This window comes from Corvus cornix, chromosome 2, assembly GCF_000738735.6.
Source record: "Corvus cornix cornix isolate S_Up_H32 chromosome 2, ASM73873v5, whole genome shotgun sequence".
Taxonomy (NCBI): Eukaryota; Metazoa; Chordata; class Aves; order Passeriformes; family Corvidae; genus Corvus; species Corvus cornix.
Genome location: NC_046333.1, coordinates 39,699,143 through 39,716,462, shown reverse-complemented (window position 1 = coordinate 39,716,462; position 17,320 = coordinate 39,699,143). Strand labels below are relative to the sequence as shown.

The 17,320-nt window shown below is 36.1% G+C and overlaps 1 protein-coding gene across 1 annotated transcript in view; it reads right to left on the bottom strand.

The window, feature by feature from the left end:
* Positions 1 to 14,238, bottom strand: part of NEK10 (NIMA related kinase 10) — a 100,672-nt gene extending 86,434 nt beyond the window's left edge. Inside the window, 18 exon segments of the mRNA XM_039569296.1 lie at positions 1,883 to 1,944; positions 2,434 to 2,458; positions 2,461 to 2,575; positions 3,081 to 3,163; positions 3,166 to 3,271; positions 3,273 to 3,296; positions 4,704 to 4,790; positions 5,777 to 5,830; positions 5,832 to 5,854; positions 6,873 to 6,940; positions 7,294 to 7,372; positions 7,920 to 7,961; positions 8,418 to 8,498; positions 11,109 to 11,211; positions 11,693 to 11,814; positions 12,947 to 13,007; positions 13,326 to 13,440; positions 13,914 to 14,238. Of these exon segments, the coding sequence (XP_039425230.1) occupies positions 1,883 to 1,944; positions 2,434 to 2,458; positions 2,461 to 2,575; positions 3,081 to 3,163; positions 3,166 to 3,271; positions 3,273 to 3,296; positions 4,704 to 4,790; positions 5,777 to 5,830; positions 5,832 to 5,854; positions 6,873 to 6,940; positions 7,294 to 7,372; positions 7,920 to 7,961; positions 8,418 to 8,498; positions 11,109 to 11,211; positions 11,693 to 11,814; positions 12,947 to 13,007; positions 13,326 to 13,399 (1,209 nt within the window). The 5' untranslated portion in view covers positions 13,400 to 13,440; positions 13,914 to 14,238.
* Between the last annotated feature and the right edge of the window lie 3,082 nt (positions 14,239 to 17,320).

The window sequence follows — 17,320 nt, the reverse complement described above, 5'->3', positions numbered from 1 at the left end:
AACAGATAAAGAAGTGCTTCTGTCTCTACACGTGAAGGAAATTGCAGCAATAGTCAGTCACCATGTGGCACCATATTTTGAATTGTCAGGAACAAAATTCAAGTCTCAGTAAAAATAAATTGGAGAAACACCAAAAGCGATAGCCTGAGAAGTCTGTCTGTGCCTTCAGCAGGATTTTGTGAACACCATACTGATGTCAGCTTCCATTTTCATGCAACCATGTGTCCTCCACTATCCTATCCACTTTATGAGTTTGATAGGTGGCTGGTAGATTGAGTTGGAGTACTGCTCCCAGTTACTTGACAAGGTCCCTGATGGAGACTACTCTCCTCTTTAGCAGAGTTGAAGGGAATATGTGTCAGCTCTGCAGAGGCTCTTCTGCAGTTCCCGATGTTTTCTTCAACTGATCATGAAGGTAGAATTAAGCTTAATTAGAATTATGGTTAAGCATAGGTTTTGGACTGTGCAGAAGAGCCATTGAGTCAAACACATTCTGTCTGCTACCAGAATTACCACAGACTGCTGCCAAGGCTGTGTGACAAGGACAGAGGACAGACGGCGGAGAGGGACAGGCAGCAGAGGGCAGCTACTGCAGAAGCAAAAGTTCCCAACTGCCTGATCCAAGAGGCCTTAGACACCAGGTGATATAAACCTTTACAGATTGACCTCCGTGGCACATAACTAAAAGAGTTGCACATCTTTGTCCTCTGTTTTTAACCCAGGTGAGTTGTTTCACTTCGTTCACCATGCAACTCTCGAAGCAAAAAGAAAGAAGTAGGATTTAAAATTACTACAGTGGTATTGCAGGGTGGAACTCCAATTGAAATGAACATGCTTGAGGCTATGTCCTGATCTGAAAGGGGATTGTTGGCTGGTGTTTAAACAAACGGAGAGGTTGGTGTCTTTTGACAGAATGAGCAGCAGCAGAAGTTAAGTTTGAAACACCTTTTCCAGGTCTGCACATTGTACATTTTTAAGTGATCTACTGACACCACAGTTACCATGTACTGCTGGAGCAATGCAGAAAAACTCTCTGTTAAAACCATTTAATTTAAACAAGTGATATTTTATTTTACTGAAATCAGACTCAGCCTAAAATACATACAGTTATATTGTTTAGATAAATAGTTATCTAAATCAGTACAGTTTATTGAAATTTTAATGCTTAAGAATCATAAAAAAATATATATTTTTAGACTTATTTTCATTCCTTTTCTCTCAACCAACAATTTTGAAATATACACAAACTTCTTTCCCATTCATATTTAAGGCTCTTGGTCTCTCGGTTCCTCCAGGAATACCTCTAGTTTGGTTTTAAGCTAAATTGAAGGCTTTGATTTAACATTTAGAGTTTAAGAGTTGGCTACAGCTTTCAGCTGATATTAAGGTCCTTAATATTTGTATCTTTGACTAGCTCTGGAATACAACCAGGGATTTTAAGAATGTTTTATCCCTGGAGATGAATGCCAGGAAGTTATCTCAGAAATACCATACTCTTAAGAAAAAATAAACTGTTTGTGAAACAGCAACATGTCAATTTTTATGATGCATAGTTTTTTGTAATAAACTTCATGAAATTCAGAATTTGCATTTCTCTGTTTATTCTGTGATTACTTTAATTGACGATCCTATTTTGAATATAATAAAAGCATGGCAAGAGATGCCAAAATAAACCTTGTCTGAATAAAGTTGTTTATTCTTCCAGACACCTATGCTGATAACCTTTGTGTCTATGTCTCTGTGTGTAAATTTATAAAGAAACAGAAGTACTATAGTTATAGAAAGGCATATTTCCAATCTCTTAAATTATGATAATGAATAACAACAATTACGTGAAATTATAAACTATAATGCCTTACTTAACTGAATAAAATCTTCCTACCTGTACAACCTCGTAAGCATTAGTCTCATTGAGCACCAGTTCAGTAACTGCAGCACAAGAAGCTAGAATAAAGATTCAGATGTAACATTTAGGGCCATTTGACTCTATTGAGAAATCTCCTCTAAAAGGGATTTGGTCCATAACTACCAATAAATCCTCACCTGACTAGTAGTCATTAGAATATCACTTTGAAATCATATTATTCATATTCATCTACCATAGAAAATTTTAAATGAAGTGAAGAAAAATAAAATCAAATAAAAATAATCTCATGCTAAACACAAAATAAAATAAATAAATAACTTTTTTTGTCACTGTTTTTGCAGGTGAAGAAATATATATGTTTCCCAGATACTTTATGCTTTGCTTCTTTCTAACAAAAGTGTACTTTTTGAAAATAAGTGCTGCTATCACACATTTGGAAATAAACTAATCTGATTTGGTGCTCCTACTCCCTAAAGCAGGTATAAAAATTTACCATTTTGAAATATTTTTAATCCTTTTGCACAAGTGTATGTAAAGACATAGAGTATTAGACCTTATAAACCTACCTGCTTGAAGTGAGAAAGTATTTTTTTTTGTATCTCATCAGGACTCAGATCATCTGACCAATGAAGATACTGGATTCTCCCTGCTGCATTTGCACTAGATAAGCTTCCAGCTGAAGAGTGGTCAGATACAAGAATTCTTTCCCTTGAAGAAAAAACAGAACAAAATAAAAATCAAATTGCAGTGCTAAAAAAATGGCTTAATATGTCTTTGTTAACCATTTCTGAAGTTCTGAAAATTTGTATGTTTTTCACTGAATTAGCTAATACACTTTAAAAAAGCAAACAAGCCTTTAAACAGAAAATTTCTAAACCATGTTCATCAATTATATTCACAATTCTAGCTCACTAAATAGGTGTCAGATTAATAGGAAAACTAAACAGACAGTAATTATATATTTATGACTATTCATTATTTAGTTTATACTTGAAAATATGAAAAAACACCTTAGGATAACAATGAAATATGAAAGGCTGGAAAAAATATTGCTCATTCATTATGTTCTAAATAGGCTTTTAAATTCTGTTGGCATCACATACAGCTGAACAAGGCAAAGATACTATTTGATAAAACAGGGCTTGGTCAAATATATCTTAATATATCAAACAGTCTTGTACAATTGCCACGATGTTGAGGACTGAAAACCTACCCCTAAAATATACGAAGGAGCTGCTTGATTCCACCCCAGATCCAAATTTCCACACTAGTCTCAAGATCTTCACAAACCTCACAAACAGAATACAAGCTATACTCCAGAGATGTTTGATGTCATCAGAATGGAGTTAACTGAGCAAGACTGGAACTCCTTCATACATTTTTATTTGCTCTTTGACTTGTGACTGCACAAAGAAGTCGTAGCAACAGCCTAAAAAAAAACCAGCAAGAAATTTTAACAATAACTCCATCATTACTTTGTATTGTCAGTTAGCAAAGGGAAAAAAAAACCACAGGAAGTTCAAAAAGGAACAGAGATCTCCTATAAAAAAAAAATAATTTAAACAAAACAAGTTAAAGTCACTGCAACCTGGTTAAAGTCACTGTCTAAAAAGTAAAAGAAGACAATGGTCCAAACTTTCACAAGGGATGAAATTATATTTACATTGAGTTCAGCTGTCAGCAGAGGCAACCCAGCCAGGATGGGAGGTGGCCAGGTGGGCTGCCGTCATCTGTGGTACCATCTTCTCATTAATGGCATTAGTACTACAAGTAGCACTGACTGCACAAACTTGTAAAGTCCATCTGTGCAACTCGAATAGCCTAGTTCCACAGATAACACAAAAATGCATGATTCTTCTCCAGTATGGTTTGAATATTATGTTTAGAAAGTGACTGGATATATCCATTAAAAGATTTACACAAGACTTTCATTAACTGCAATTAAGGTGGACTTCCCACAGAAAATATTGTTAAGGATATCCATTTCCCCTTGAAGCAAAAAAAGTCCATGTGTCTTTAATGAAACATATGAATTCACTTTCATATCTGAACTTAAAATTATGCTTAACTAGCACTGAACATCATCTTCCTGTCTACATTCAAATTCTAGCTCTTACATCTAACTTTTGATTTACATATAACCTAAATAATTTTCAAACCCAGAAACAAAATAAAACCTTTTCATATATTAAATTTCTATATCCTTAGTCACATAAAACATCATTTATATGTGTGAAATAATTAACCATGAAATTTTAAAATCTCTTCGGAATTTTAAATGTGGTAAGTGATGTATTATCAAATTTGAAAGTCTTTCAGTTTCTCACTGAAATGCAGTGATGCTTTGCTAGCAGTCTTAGCTGAGATGATTGAACAATTGAAGGAACGTTTATGATTTTCTGATCAACGGGACGTGGGATCTGACTCAGCCTCTGGCACAAACTACAGCAGCTCTAGGTTGCAATTTTACTAGTTTATGTTGGGCATGCCAGGAACTGTCAGGGCTCGGCATGCTTTCCATCTAACCACTGAGGTCTGCCAGGAGCAACAAAGAGATGCCCCAAGAAAAAGGATTGCTATCACTTTATGGTAAGATTGTAACTCATTTGCACTGCACTGGAGGCCAACAGTGGAGAGAGAGGAGATGCATTAAAAAGAAACTGCTGGAAAAGACTTTGCTTTTTGCATTTTTCAGTGACTGAAAATACACAGGTATCAGAATATGACCTTAGGTATGGTAAAGTGGCACGTTTTCTAATTCCTCTAAATACAAGCATCCCTAAATAAAAAAATCAAAATTTATTTTAACACATTTAATCCACAAATTAAGTCTCACCTTTCAGAGAGAAAATTGTATTCATGTAATATCACCAGCAAGTTTTCAACAATGATGAGCTCACTTATCTTCTGCCTACATTCTGGACTACAAACTGATTATTCCTGGCATTTATATCAGATGAAATTATATGATAAACACACATTGCTCTTTAGCCTCCTTCTTTGTACATTTGATGAACTATTTTTTTCCCAAGTCTTACGTAATAATATCATATTGTGCACACAAACACTTAAAGCCACAAATATATTCTGGGTCAAGAGTAACAATGCAACAATTATCCAATTTTCCCCGTATAAAAAAAGTAAATGTGAATGCATAAAAATAAAGACACTAATTTATTTTATGCCTTACTGGTAATTAAGCAAGTGGAGTACATTTTTAAAAACAACCACAATTTCCATGAACATTTGTAATATACTCCAAACTCTTTCTCGCCTAGTTCAAATGTAACCCAGAATCCTACATTTAATTCAGTGAAATTAAACAGAAGTTGAAAAAGTATAACATCATTTAAATTAACATGGACCTTAAAAAAAATTTAAACTGAATCAGAATTTTGGGAAGTCTGGGAGACAGCAGACCAATAATGTAGAAACAGCAGTTTTTCTTATACAATGCCATTATGGATGAAATTTGCTCTGTCCTCCTTTTTGCTCTTTTTTTCCCTTTTTATCTTTATTTAAACACTAATTAATGAGAAGAGCGTACATATACATGGATTTGGGAGTACACATTTATTATTTGCTACACTGAACAATATTCTACCTGATTATTGTGAGGCACTCTTACATTAAGCTGAGGACAAAAGATTTTTATATGCAGGAAGTCAGTAGGAATTCTAGAATCCTGCAAAAGGATTGCAAAGACAGATTCTGTGGTTCCAGCCTTGCACAGCTGTCCACATGAACAAGAAGTCTGCTGCAGGGACCAAAGTTTCTACTTCAGTTTCTAATGCTTCAATATAAAATTAAGAACATTTAATTTTTCCTCATAAAGAGTAGTTTTAATATTGTGTCAAGAGAAAACATTAAAAAGCTTTTGTTAATTATAGCTCATTAATTTGAACCTACCTTTCTGCTAAGCTAGTCAGAGCACGGAGGGCACCAAAAAACACATGGCTGTCTGGCAGATAACAAATTTACTAAGGTCTGGAAAACAAAATATGAAACAAGGTAAGTAAATATAAAGTATATTGTTTTCTTTTACAACTCAAACGCATATAGAAGTATTTGTTGAAAAGCAAAAATTAAGATACTAAATCCTTACACAGTATGTTAAAAGTCTTAGGTACATTTAAAGTACTCTTAAATATACACTTAAAATCTTAGAATACACCCAGTAGGACAAGCAAGGATGTTCCTTATCAAATTACAATTAATATTTCTTTGACTGCTAAAGCACCTCTCCAACTTATTACACCATTGTAAAAATTCGTTTTTGTGTAACAGTTCAGAATTCTAAATCAGGCCTCCTGAAGCAAAAAGTTAATATTAAGCTTATATTTAAACAGCACAGTAATTTAAGGCCTTGCATGTATTTCTGTTCATGCTTTATATCTAAATAAATCTTGTCTAGATTCTCTAAAAACAATTGCCATTGTTTTTCTGCAGCATGATAGAATCATGAAACACTAGTTATACTGATTTTGATCTCTACTGTATTCAGTTTAGCCATAAACCAGCAATAGTTAAGGACAGATTCTTAGACTGATGGTAATGCATAGCAAGGGATGTCTGGTTGACACAGAATATTTAGGCAGAATACTTTACCTGTGGTGAAAAACCACAGCAGAAATTTGTGTAAAAAGCCTTCGAAATACATTTATGTTTTAAAAGTATATAAAACTATCTGAATCACAGTAACGTGTAGCACGGGACAGTGTGTACATGAGCACTACTTTTTATATGAACAAATGTTTAGTTTACTCCAAATGTTTACAATCTATTTATCTCAAACCACCAATAACCATACATCAGACCAATCAACTTACAGAGAAGAAATTATTTTTATGATACTACTAATAGATCTGAAAAACACAGAGATTATCTTACTTTACAAGCCTGACAAGGTAAGGAATTTAGTCCCACCTAGGTCAAATCTAAAAAGCATAGGTTATTGTATTAAGTAGCTAATTGAACAAAATCAGCAATTTTATAAAGCACTTACTTTATGTTCTCCACTTGCTACAACCCATTCTCTTGGATTTTTAACAGCAGCAAGCTTTTGGAAAATATCTGTGGAACAAAGGAAGTCACATAAATTGAATTTTTCTCCCTAACATTTTCATTTCACCAGTCAGGTAACAGAGCAAAACACTGCATATGTTCTTTGAACCATAACTAGCTCATTTTACTCTTTTATTTCAATGCATAAAAAGATACTAATTTCTTAAAGAAATATTACTTATGTAGAAAAATAAGCTGTTCTTTTCCACAGGAATTTCAGCTTTTACTTGTGTGATGATGTCTACAATGAATCTAGTAATATCTTACGTAATGACCACCTCAAGTATTTTAAACATTTTAAAAGCCTCACACAAAAAGTTGTGAGTAGCCTTATCATTTCTCTTATCAGCTATTGCACTTACATGTCATGTTGACCAACTTGTCCACATTATGCTGCTCTTCTCCATAATTAAGATAACGATTTGCTACTGTTCCCATATACTACAAGCAGGGGAGGAAAAATAAAGGATACCATTAGGAAAAAAAAGTTTGAAGACTCCATAAACCTAGACTGTTCTGCCCAGGAAGAGCCTGTAGGTGGTGCATCTATTTCATGAAAAAATATTCAGTAATGCAATAGTACTGTAGACCCAAGGTTTAAACCTGTTTCAACATTTTATAAGTATGCTTTTCCCTTTGCAAAGTCATTTGCTACAGTTCAGGGTGGCTTTAGCCATCTCCCTTTAAAAATATACAGTTTCTTTTGACCTAACCAATTGTGTTGACTTTCCTATTTCTCCCACTTCAGGAGGCATTTCTTAAGTCTACTAATTAGAAGTCCTAGATGAATGCAGCTAGATTATAGGACAGTTGTTTTGAAAACTAGTGAAAAAACCCACACCAACTGCTCATGTGCAAATAGAGAAATGGACTCATTTCTTTCCATAAACCAAGAGTATCTATATACTGCTTTTGACGGTATATTTCATTCTAATCATAATAAACTGTCATGCAACATAATGGAAAAAGGTACTAAGAGGAATTCTACCTGAGCTAGATTTTCAATTCCACCCAGGCTGTGGAGCATTTCCTATAGGAAATATAAATATTAAAAAAAAAAAGAGTTCAGAATTACTTAAAATAAGTAGATAAACAAAAACAGAGGTGAAATGTTAAGGGTTCTAAAACAGGGCTTTCCATTTTCTTCACTTACTACATAACGGGAATTTTACATATCTGTATGATAAAGTCAAGTACCAAGCCTAGGGCTCAGAGCAGTGACCAAGCCATCAGTCATGGGGATTTACAGTTTCTTTGTTAGGGTCAGCAACAACAGACATGACATAAGAAATACCAGAAACTGAGCAAGTTATGCAGTAATGGTGTAAAATCACTCTTGGAGTCTGTTTGTTTGCAATTCACATCCTCACATATAGAAATACGGATACATATATGTAAGCATGCACACAAGCACCAATACAACTCATATACATGACACACATACATCCCCTTATCCAAGCAAGAAACAATATTTTGATGTACTGACTTGGCAGCATGGATCCCTTATTAATAATCTCAGGCAGATTAATACTCTAAGAAAATGGATGGAGCTTGAATAACCAACTGCCTGCAAAAGAAATATTCAAAACATAAACCAAATGCAATAAAAAAGTGTTTAAACACTTAAATAAAACAGTTTGATTCAGGATCAATTGACTAGACAATTAGTGAGCTACAACAACTGTTCAACATACCATACCATAGAACTTTTAATACCATTTATATTCAAATACAGTAGCAGCTATAAATAAATTTATTTCGTTATATGAGCATTACCAGCCATCACTTATTATCACTGAACTGATGCAGGGAAGTACATGCTTATCTCTAAGAACAAATTATCCATGCTTTGATATAAACTTTCAGTGTTTGGACCAAGGCCCAAAAGGGCAAAATAAGTGAGAAACCACACAGCAAACTTCAGTGCACAAAATATACTTATGGAAAAATAAGGGTGCTACAGAAGTAAAAATAGCTATATTTAAAATATTCTTTTGAATTATCATAATCTATCCCAGTTTTTAAAAACTCTGATTCTATTATCCTGGGAATAAATTATTTAGTTCAAATGTTCTTGAAATAGGATTGTATTTCCATATAGAACTTCCTTCTTTATATTTCTACATATGATTATCCAGCATAAGACATGGCAGAAAACACAAATCAGATTTGCAGAAAGCATCCAGGGGCAGAAACCCTGCATAAAATACCAGTAATGGAATCAGTATTTCCACTGTCTGTTGAAAGTATATATCCCCATTTCCCTATTTAAAATAAACCTAAAATTAGACAACTTTGCCATGTGTTTTTTTGGTTGTTATTTTAACTGAGAGGACAGAATTTGTTTGGATAAGTTTCTTGGAAATAGAAGAAGTGTATGGGTCATGGCAGTTCTCTTTCCTTTTCATCATTTGCAGTTGGGAATGACGCCAATAGCTAAAAATACCTCCATAAAAATAAATGTTTTACAAATAGATACTAACAAACTCTCAGCCCTTTTTTGCCAATATTCTGCCCGAAGTAATACCATTTTTCATTATGATTCCATAATTGGCCACATCAGAACAGAAAAAAACTTTAATGGAAAGAAAACAGCAACCATATACCTGTGTACAAAATCTGTAGGTCAGATTTTAAAGTGGCCTGAAGATATTACCACAGTGGACAGTCATTCTCCGAGCCTGGTTAACATTTGAGAGCCTTTTCTACTGCAGTTACAATACACATTACTAGGTACACCAGGTACATATCCAGCTTATACCAGCGAGATTTTTTCTGCCTTAGTTATGCCCCTTATTCAAACTACTGAAGCTAAGCTGATCACAGCTTTCTTGTCAAGAAAACTACCTGCAACCAGGACTTTTGCACACACAGTGATGCCAGTAAGGGGGAGGTCATCTTTTCTTCCTCCCAACCAACATGGTTATGCCAGCCAAGTGTGTAATGCTGATCAAGGTGACAGTCTATAGCTCCGACACAACGAAATGGGAGTAGGTCCACAGGGAGGACATCATCACAGTCATAGTAAAATATTTACAAAGGGCAACTAAGTCACCTTTGTAACTCCAGCTACCTTACAGATTTTACATATCTACTAATTTATGCTTGTTTCATCCGCCTTGCCTGAGTGCTTTCATTCTTAATACAAGAGGCTTGTTTTGCCATATCACTGTCACAAAGAACCACCAAAGAAAACCAAAATATAAGCCAAGTATGCCACAACGCATAAATAGAACTTGGGAAATCACAGTGTAAGATATTCTTAGATTTTTGGCAAGTGAAGCTGAGCCACTGACCTCTCACTGGTGAGTACTGAGTTCACATGCACAAAAGAGGTATCAGATTTACAAATCAGTTAAATGACCTGTTTTAAAATCACTGCCATTTAGATAATCAAGGAAGAGATCCCAAGTTCCCCAGTTGGTTCTGAATAAGGATCTAAGCAAACTATGTGATGTTGTTAGATTCCTCTGCAAGTTCTAGCAGTTACACATTAATACCTTTAAATGCTCCTTCTTTAAACTTCTGTACCACTTAAGGGTTTTTTTAGAAAATGTATTTGGGCTTTAAAAAGGAAAATACAATACACTGCAAAGGAGTATAGTAAAAAAATCCTGAAAAAAGCACCCCAAAGGAATCTTTCTCTGTCCCCTCTATTTTTTTAAGGTCTTGTACTTTTTCCTCACATAAATGAAAGCAGCATAAGAAAAGGGACTACCCTTTCCAATCCTGTTATACACACAAATACAAATAAATACCAACAAGTGGCATCAACTCATCAGAATTTTATGGAAGCCACTGGCCTCTCTCTATAAAGGCAGCAGTCCACAAAATACGAATAGAAACAGTAAAATAAATTAGAAAAGCAAATCTTAGATTACAGACACCATATACAGATAAATGATCAAGAAAACATAATAGTTAGAATTTTGGTCATCCAAGTTTTGTCATATACCCAGTCCTTCATTCTTCTGTCCCACTAACCCAAGTATTTGCTCCTCAAAGCCAATACACAATGGTTGTTTAAAACTGAGATTATGAAGTGAAATGCTGCTGGTAGTTTCCACAGAGAGGTGTATTGTTGTAACAATATGAAATATTATCCATGCATCTTGCTTCTTCATGCAAGGCAAGAAAGAGTGGCCCTCCTTCTTGGTTATGAATGTGTTTCATATACCGACCTGTAGGTAAGTCTGTTCTTAACTAAAGTCATAAAGGTATCTTGAAACAGCTGATGTTTGGGATGCTTGCTAATATTTCTCTCATTTTTGCAGGTCATGCTAATGAGGAAGAAAAAAAGAAAAATGGTGAATTGCTAATTAACTTGTCACAAGACAATTTTACATTGCTACAACATAACATTCGCAACAAAATCTAAGAAATTTCCTATTAGCAGTTACCACAGAATAACACAATTTCAGATTGCCAGACATTAACAGTCTGTCTCATGCAAAATTTGGGACAGAATGGTATATGTTTTCCAAAAAAAGAAATGATCACAATTTAAAATGAGTATATTAACTCTCATCAGTGTACTGTGCTGAGTGGGAAAGTCTGAAACTTACAAAGGCAGGAACATAAACAGGTTTAAAAAGTTTAAAATATGTAATTCGCATCTCAAATTAACATGAAAAGTACAAGTAACAGACATAGGTAAAAACACAAATGCCTTCACACTTCAAAAAGGTGATGCCCTTAGATACATAAAGATGTTCAGAGATATGAGAGTGTCATCATCAGCTTATTTTTTATTATTTTTACCTAAATTTTTCAAGCTCAAAAGCTTCTGTTGATTCTTGCCATTGACCACTGGACTTTTGTTCATTGCTTTTGACATTTTGCCAAGGTCTTGTCACACTGGAATATATATATATAGCTGGAATACAAGGAGGGAAGGGATAGTAGTTGTAAGGCAAACACTGCATTTTAACTTTTATGAGAATATGATCAAGTAAAAGTACTTTTTCTCAAGTTCTGACTTGAACTTTCGACCTAAAACTTGGCATTATAGAATACATACACCCACTCTGCAAAACAAAACTGACGTGGCAGAAAACTGATGCAAAGCAAGACTGGAAAACAAGTACATAGAGGTGAGTAAAAAGTGAAGAATGGTGTCCTTTAAAATTTATAATACCAAAGCCTGACAAAATCTGCAACACACACTCATTATCTATGCTTCTTACCTGTCCCAATTCTACAATTGCATAGCCTTCACATTCTTTTCAGGTTGGACAACTCACATGTTTCAGCTTTCTGCTCAGAAGCAATTCCAGGCCTCTAACCAGGCAGAAAGTGCATAACTCCTACCGCACATGGATGAATCCTTTAGTCATTTTGTCATATCTTTTTACAGAATTGAAAGGGAGAAAATGTTCTGTGATTCCAAAGACTCACACCCATCATCATGTGTTGGTTTTCTTTGCTTCAAATGGCAAATACAAGCTTCACTAAGTGAGTTGAGGTGAAAGAGATTCGACTTTCTCCTGTAAGTTGGTATTTATGCCCTGCATATTTTCAGCTGAGGTGTTATTCTTCAAAGCCAATTTGTTTATGGTTAAAATGCTGATCTTATCTTATATGCTTTACCACTCTCCCCCATGCTGTTACTCATGCATCTTTAAGCCTACCTTCTTGTGACACTGTGAAAGGGCACAGAGGAAAACAAATCTGCTATGCTACTTGACTATATGCAACAATAGCTGGATAAAACCTGTTCAAGATACAAACTAAAGCAATTTTTTCCTGTTAAAATAAAAAAATATGGTACAGTAGAATGGGAAGAGGATCAGTTTCATTCTTTCACCTGTTCTAAATGTGATTTGTCCCACACAGAAGATCTAGTGTTGCCAAGGGAAAAAAAAAAAAGAGACAAGAAGAAAGACATCCACTACTCGAGATTTTGCTAACATGTTTTAATAATTATAGAACACAATGTTCTAAGCATATGCCAGAAAGATAATCACCATTAATTATAATTTTAAAGCACATTTAATAACAGTTATTGAAAAATACCTGTTGGTTCCTTGACTGAACACTTAAGAGAGACTGACGTCTTTTTAGATCAGAATAATCCCTAGGAAAAAACCACAATTGCATGTGTTAATAGTTACACAAAAGTATTTCCATAACTGCAAAGAAGGTCAGCCAGCAACAATGCTACTGACAGAAAATAAAGTTTTCTAGAGTTGCCTGGTGTCCACATTTTGCGTACAGAAAAATTTACAGCCTCTCCAGAATGCCTTAAATCAACAAAGGTGCAAATAAACTTTGTGACCAGAGTAACAGTTGTCATGTTTATACTGCGTTTCAAATTGAAGCATTCTGCTTTGGCAGCCAGTGAAAATTCCACACGAGTCCTGCTGAAGTTCAAAGTAAAAGTCAGATACTATACCTCATAGAGATCCCAGGAGGCTTTTTGTCTGTTGCTTTTTCTGTGCTCTTCAACTTTTTGTCCTGATCAGGCATTGTGTATCACTATTATCATTATGGGGCTAAAAACTCCTTTCCTTAAAAACAAAGTAGATACAAAGAATAACATCACTGCAGCAAAAGGACCAGATGTTTACTTACAGAACCAACTGGTAAGGCTTTTAGAAAAAAAACAGCTTTGCCATTTTCTCAGCATGAAGCCTTGGGCATTATATCAGCATATCCTTTGAAATTCCAGATATTACTAAGAAAGCTATTAAACTAACTTGCAGAAACCTTGGTTTTCCAACACATGCATAGACAATACTGTCTTGCTATTTCACATGTTTTTTATTAGGATTTTTACTCTTCTTTCATCTTATTGCCATTATTTCTCACTGTGAATTGGTTGGTTATGTTACAGCACTGCTTACAGGCTAACATCAATGATGGTTGTCAACAACAAGCTGTTGTCCAGACAACAGAGAATATAATAGTTATATCATTCAAATAAACAAGTCAAATGAAGGGTAGAAAAAGGAGGTATCTGACAAAAAAATGAGATGCTTACAGTGAGTTGAGAGAGGTGATTCTCCCCCTCTACTCGACTCTCCTGAGATCCCACTTGGACTACCGCATGCAGCTCTGGGCGCCCCATCAGAAGAACAACAGGGACCTGTTGGAGTGAGTCCAGAGGAGGGCTACAAGGATGATCAGAGGGCTGGAGCACCTCCCCTGCGCTGAGAGAAGCTGAGAGAATTAGGGTTGTTTGGCCTGGAGAAAAGAAAAGGGAGCTATCGAGCAGCAATCCTGTACCTAAAGGGGCCTACAAAAGAGTTGCAGAGGGACTTTTACATGGGTATGTGGTGTTAGGACAAGGGATGATGACTTCAATCGAAAAGTCAGGTTTAGATTAGATATTAGGAGGAAATGTGAGGGTGATGAGGCACTGGAACAGGTTGCCCAGAGAAGCTGTGGACATCTCTGGAAGTGTCCAAGGTCAGGTTGGATGGGGCTGTGATCAACCTGGTATACAGTGACAGGTGCCTCTGCCACAGCAGAGACTTGGAACTCGATGATCTTAAGGTCCCTTCCAACCCAGACCATTCTATGAATCAGTGATCATACAGTCTGCCAAAGAATAACAGAAATTTTCGGCAGTTTAGAATCTAGGTCTTCTGAATGCCTTAAACCAATCGTGTCTGCTTTCCTTGCAGTGGGATACACAGCTTCTTTTCACAGATGAGCAGAGCTGTATGGCACGGCCTCATTAGGGCCATTATCACACAATAAATCCCTGCAGACAAACGTTCAATCTGTAGGTCTGACTTTCCACAAAAGCCCTCAGCTCGTCACTTGCACGGTACACAACACCTGTTCGCTGACAATCTTCTAAAGCCCTAGAAACATACAGAAAGACACAGAAAGAGGATATTCAAGAGGAATCTCTTGCTGCACCAAAAGCAACTACACTGATGCAGATCCTTCTCTGAGTTAAAAAAAAAAGAATGGTCAGGAGCAGGCTAAGGCTGTAGAATTATCCTAGAGAATTACATATAGCTGTAAGCATATTGGTTGAGCACTTCCAATTTAAAAACCAAGAATATAATACCACTGTCTGATCCTTTCTAACTATTTTACTGTTCACTAAACATAGACTGCTTGGACATTCCCTTTGGTGTATCTTTAATGCGATTTTCTGTATCAAACCTGATGGGCTCCTTTTCTTGCCGTGCAGCATAGAATTCCTCTACTACTGATTTTTATTTGTCCTCCTCCTAAAGGCAAAGCAGAAGAAAACTGGCCATGAAACAAAAGCGTTGTAAACTACCAGAAGCTGCTCCTTCCCAAATGAACATCATTTTCCCAGTTACACAATCTCGCAACACAGAACTACCCAAAATGCAACTGTTGACAGTATGAATTCGTGCACTGTATTAAACCCCTCTCAGAAGTTGCCTGTGAGCCCAGTCCACCCATTTCTAGTCTTTTAAACAAGCCTTTATCCTACCACAGGGAATCATTGATCTGGATCCACAAGAAACTTCTCTTGTCTCTACCATGCATCTGCTCAACAAAGTTATTAAAAAACACCTCAGAACACTTCTGTGGCACCAGTTATTACCAGGGAATGAATATAAACAGGATCTACTCTACCAGTCAGCAGACAAAACTACTGAGTTCAAGCTAAACCAAATGCAGTTTGCTCAAAGCATTTATTTCCTTTGCTTTAAGACTATTAAAAGTAAAGAGAAACCAGGTACATCACTAAGCACATTAAGAATCCTCATGAGTAAGAATTTCCATGTATTGTTTCAGTGATATAAGAATATCATCTCCCCAATACCCCATCCATTTGGGATATTTCTGAATCATGACATAATGCAGTAAGTACCTTACACTTGCACAGTAGGAAATACTGTGAAACTCACAAATTGTCTACTTGATCATGAGTACATGTGCACAAAGAACAGATTTCAGCCAATTAAAGAACAACCAAACCACACACAAATTACTTGTCCATGAGCAAACAGAGCTAAACCTTAAAATTTGCAGCATTCTGTGAAATCCTTGGGTTAAATCTCTAAACCACAAATGAAGGATTCCCAGTATGGCTAGGATTTAATCCAGAACCGTTAGGTCTTTGTGATTATTTAGAACATTTTACAACTGTCGACCAACCTTATTTTAGGGCTGCCATTTCAATTCTTTTGCTGTTTGCTCTACCTTGGTAAAGATAAAACAGAGTAACAGATGACTAATATTTTAAATGTTTGTTGCCATTACAGATCCAGAAGACACTGTGCAAAATTGAACCTGATAAACATCAAGCCAAATTCCCTTCACTGCTGCTGAGAATGAAGGGACACTGCTCACTCAAAGATACAGCCCTCACCCAGCTCTGCAGACTCACCCTGAGGTTACCTCTCTGTTTTCCTAGAGGCCAACGAGTCAGCACAAGTCAGTAAGTCCTTCAAGAAAGAGGCCAGCTCTGGCCACAAACTGACCCTGCACTGACCTCTTTAGTCTGTCCTCCCACCATCATCTCAGATGCACAGGATTGGGAAACCTGATTCTGGTTACAAATAATCTCTCCTACTTTAGCCCTGATTACCTTGTCTCCAAAGTACTTCTACTGTACAAGGGCAGGGACGATATGCAGAAAGGAGGATTTATCCATGCAGCTTAGAGTGTTATGTCCTTCAACTTACTATAGAGATTAAACTAATTAATTAACAGCCAGCTGCCAGTGAAAATGGCTTTCCCCTTTCCTTCCCTTCCCCCAGCAATTCTTCTCTTCTTCTTCAGCTGATCTGACCCCAACCTGAGCCAGTTTAGAGAGCTAAACACACAGAAAACAATATACTTCCGTTTATATTGTTACTTTCCTACCAATTTAGCTCATTGTTACAGTGGCCTGATGAGTGTCTCTGCTGACAGGGCAGGAATGCACAGGTGTAAATCGAGGGAGAAGAGCAGAAAGACCCTTTCATCAGTAGCCAGTCATTAAATCAGGTATACTAGCACCATATCCTGGGTGAGGGACAGGGGTAGACTAACAGAAACAACTCCATTTTCCTTCTATCAGCCAGAAACCTGAGAGAAAACAGACATTAATATTCCCTTACCTATTCTCACAGTTATTTGACTCTCTTGAAGTCACCAAGTTCCCACCCCGTGTTTCTTCTTCACTCGTGCCAGCAGAAATTTCCATAGAGCTGGGCTATTCACTGTCCTCATAACTATCCCCCTGCTATTACAGCAGCCATGAGGAATGTGTAAGAAACACACCAAACAACACTCACTCAGTTGTGCCGGATAATAACTGAGATCAGACAACTCTTTTAAGGGACAGAAACACATTAAAAGAAAAACGTCTTTACAGCACGGTCTCATTTAATTCCATTTAAAGCAATGAAATTAGAGCAATATTAATGCATTCATTTTAATTGGGGATAATTACATTTAATTAGTTAT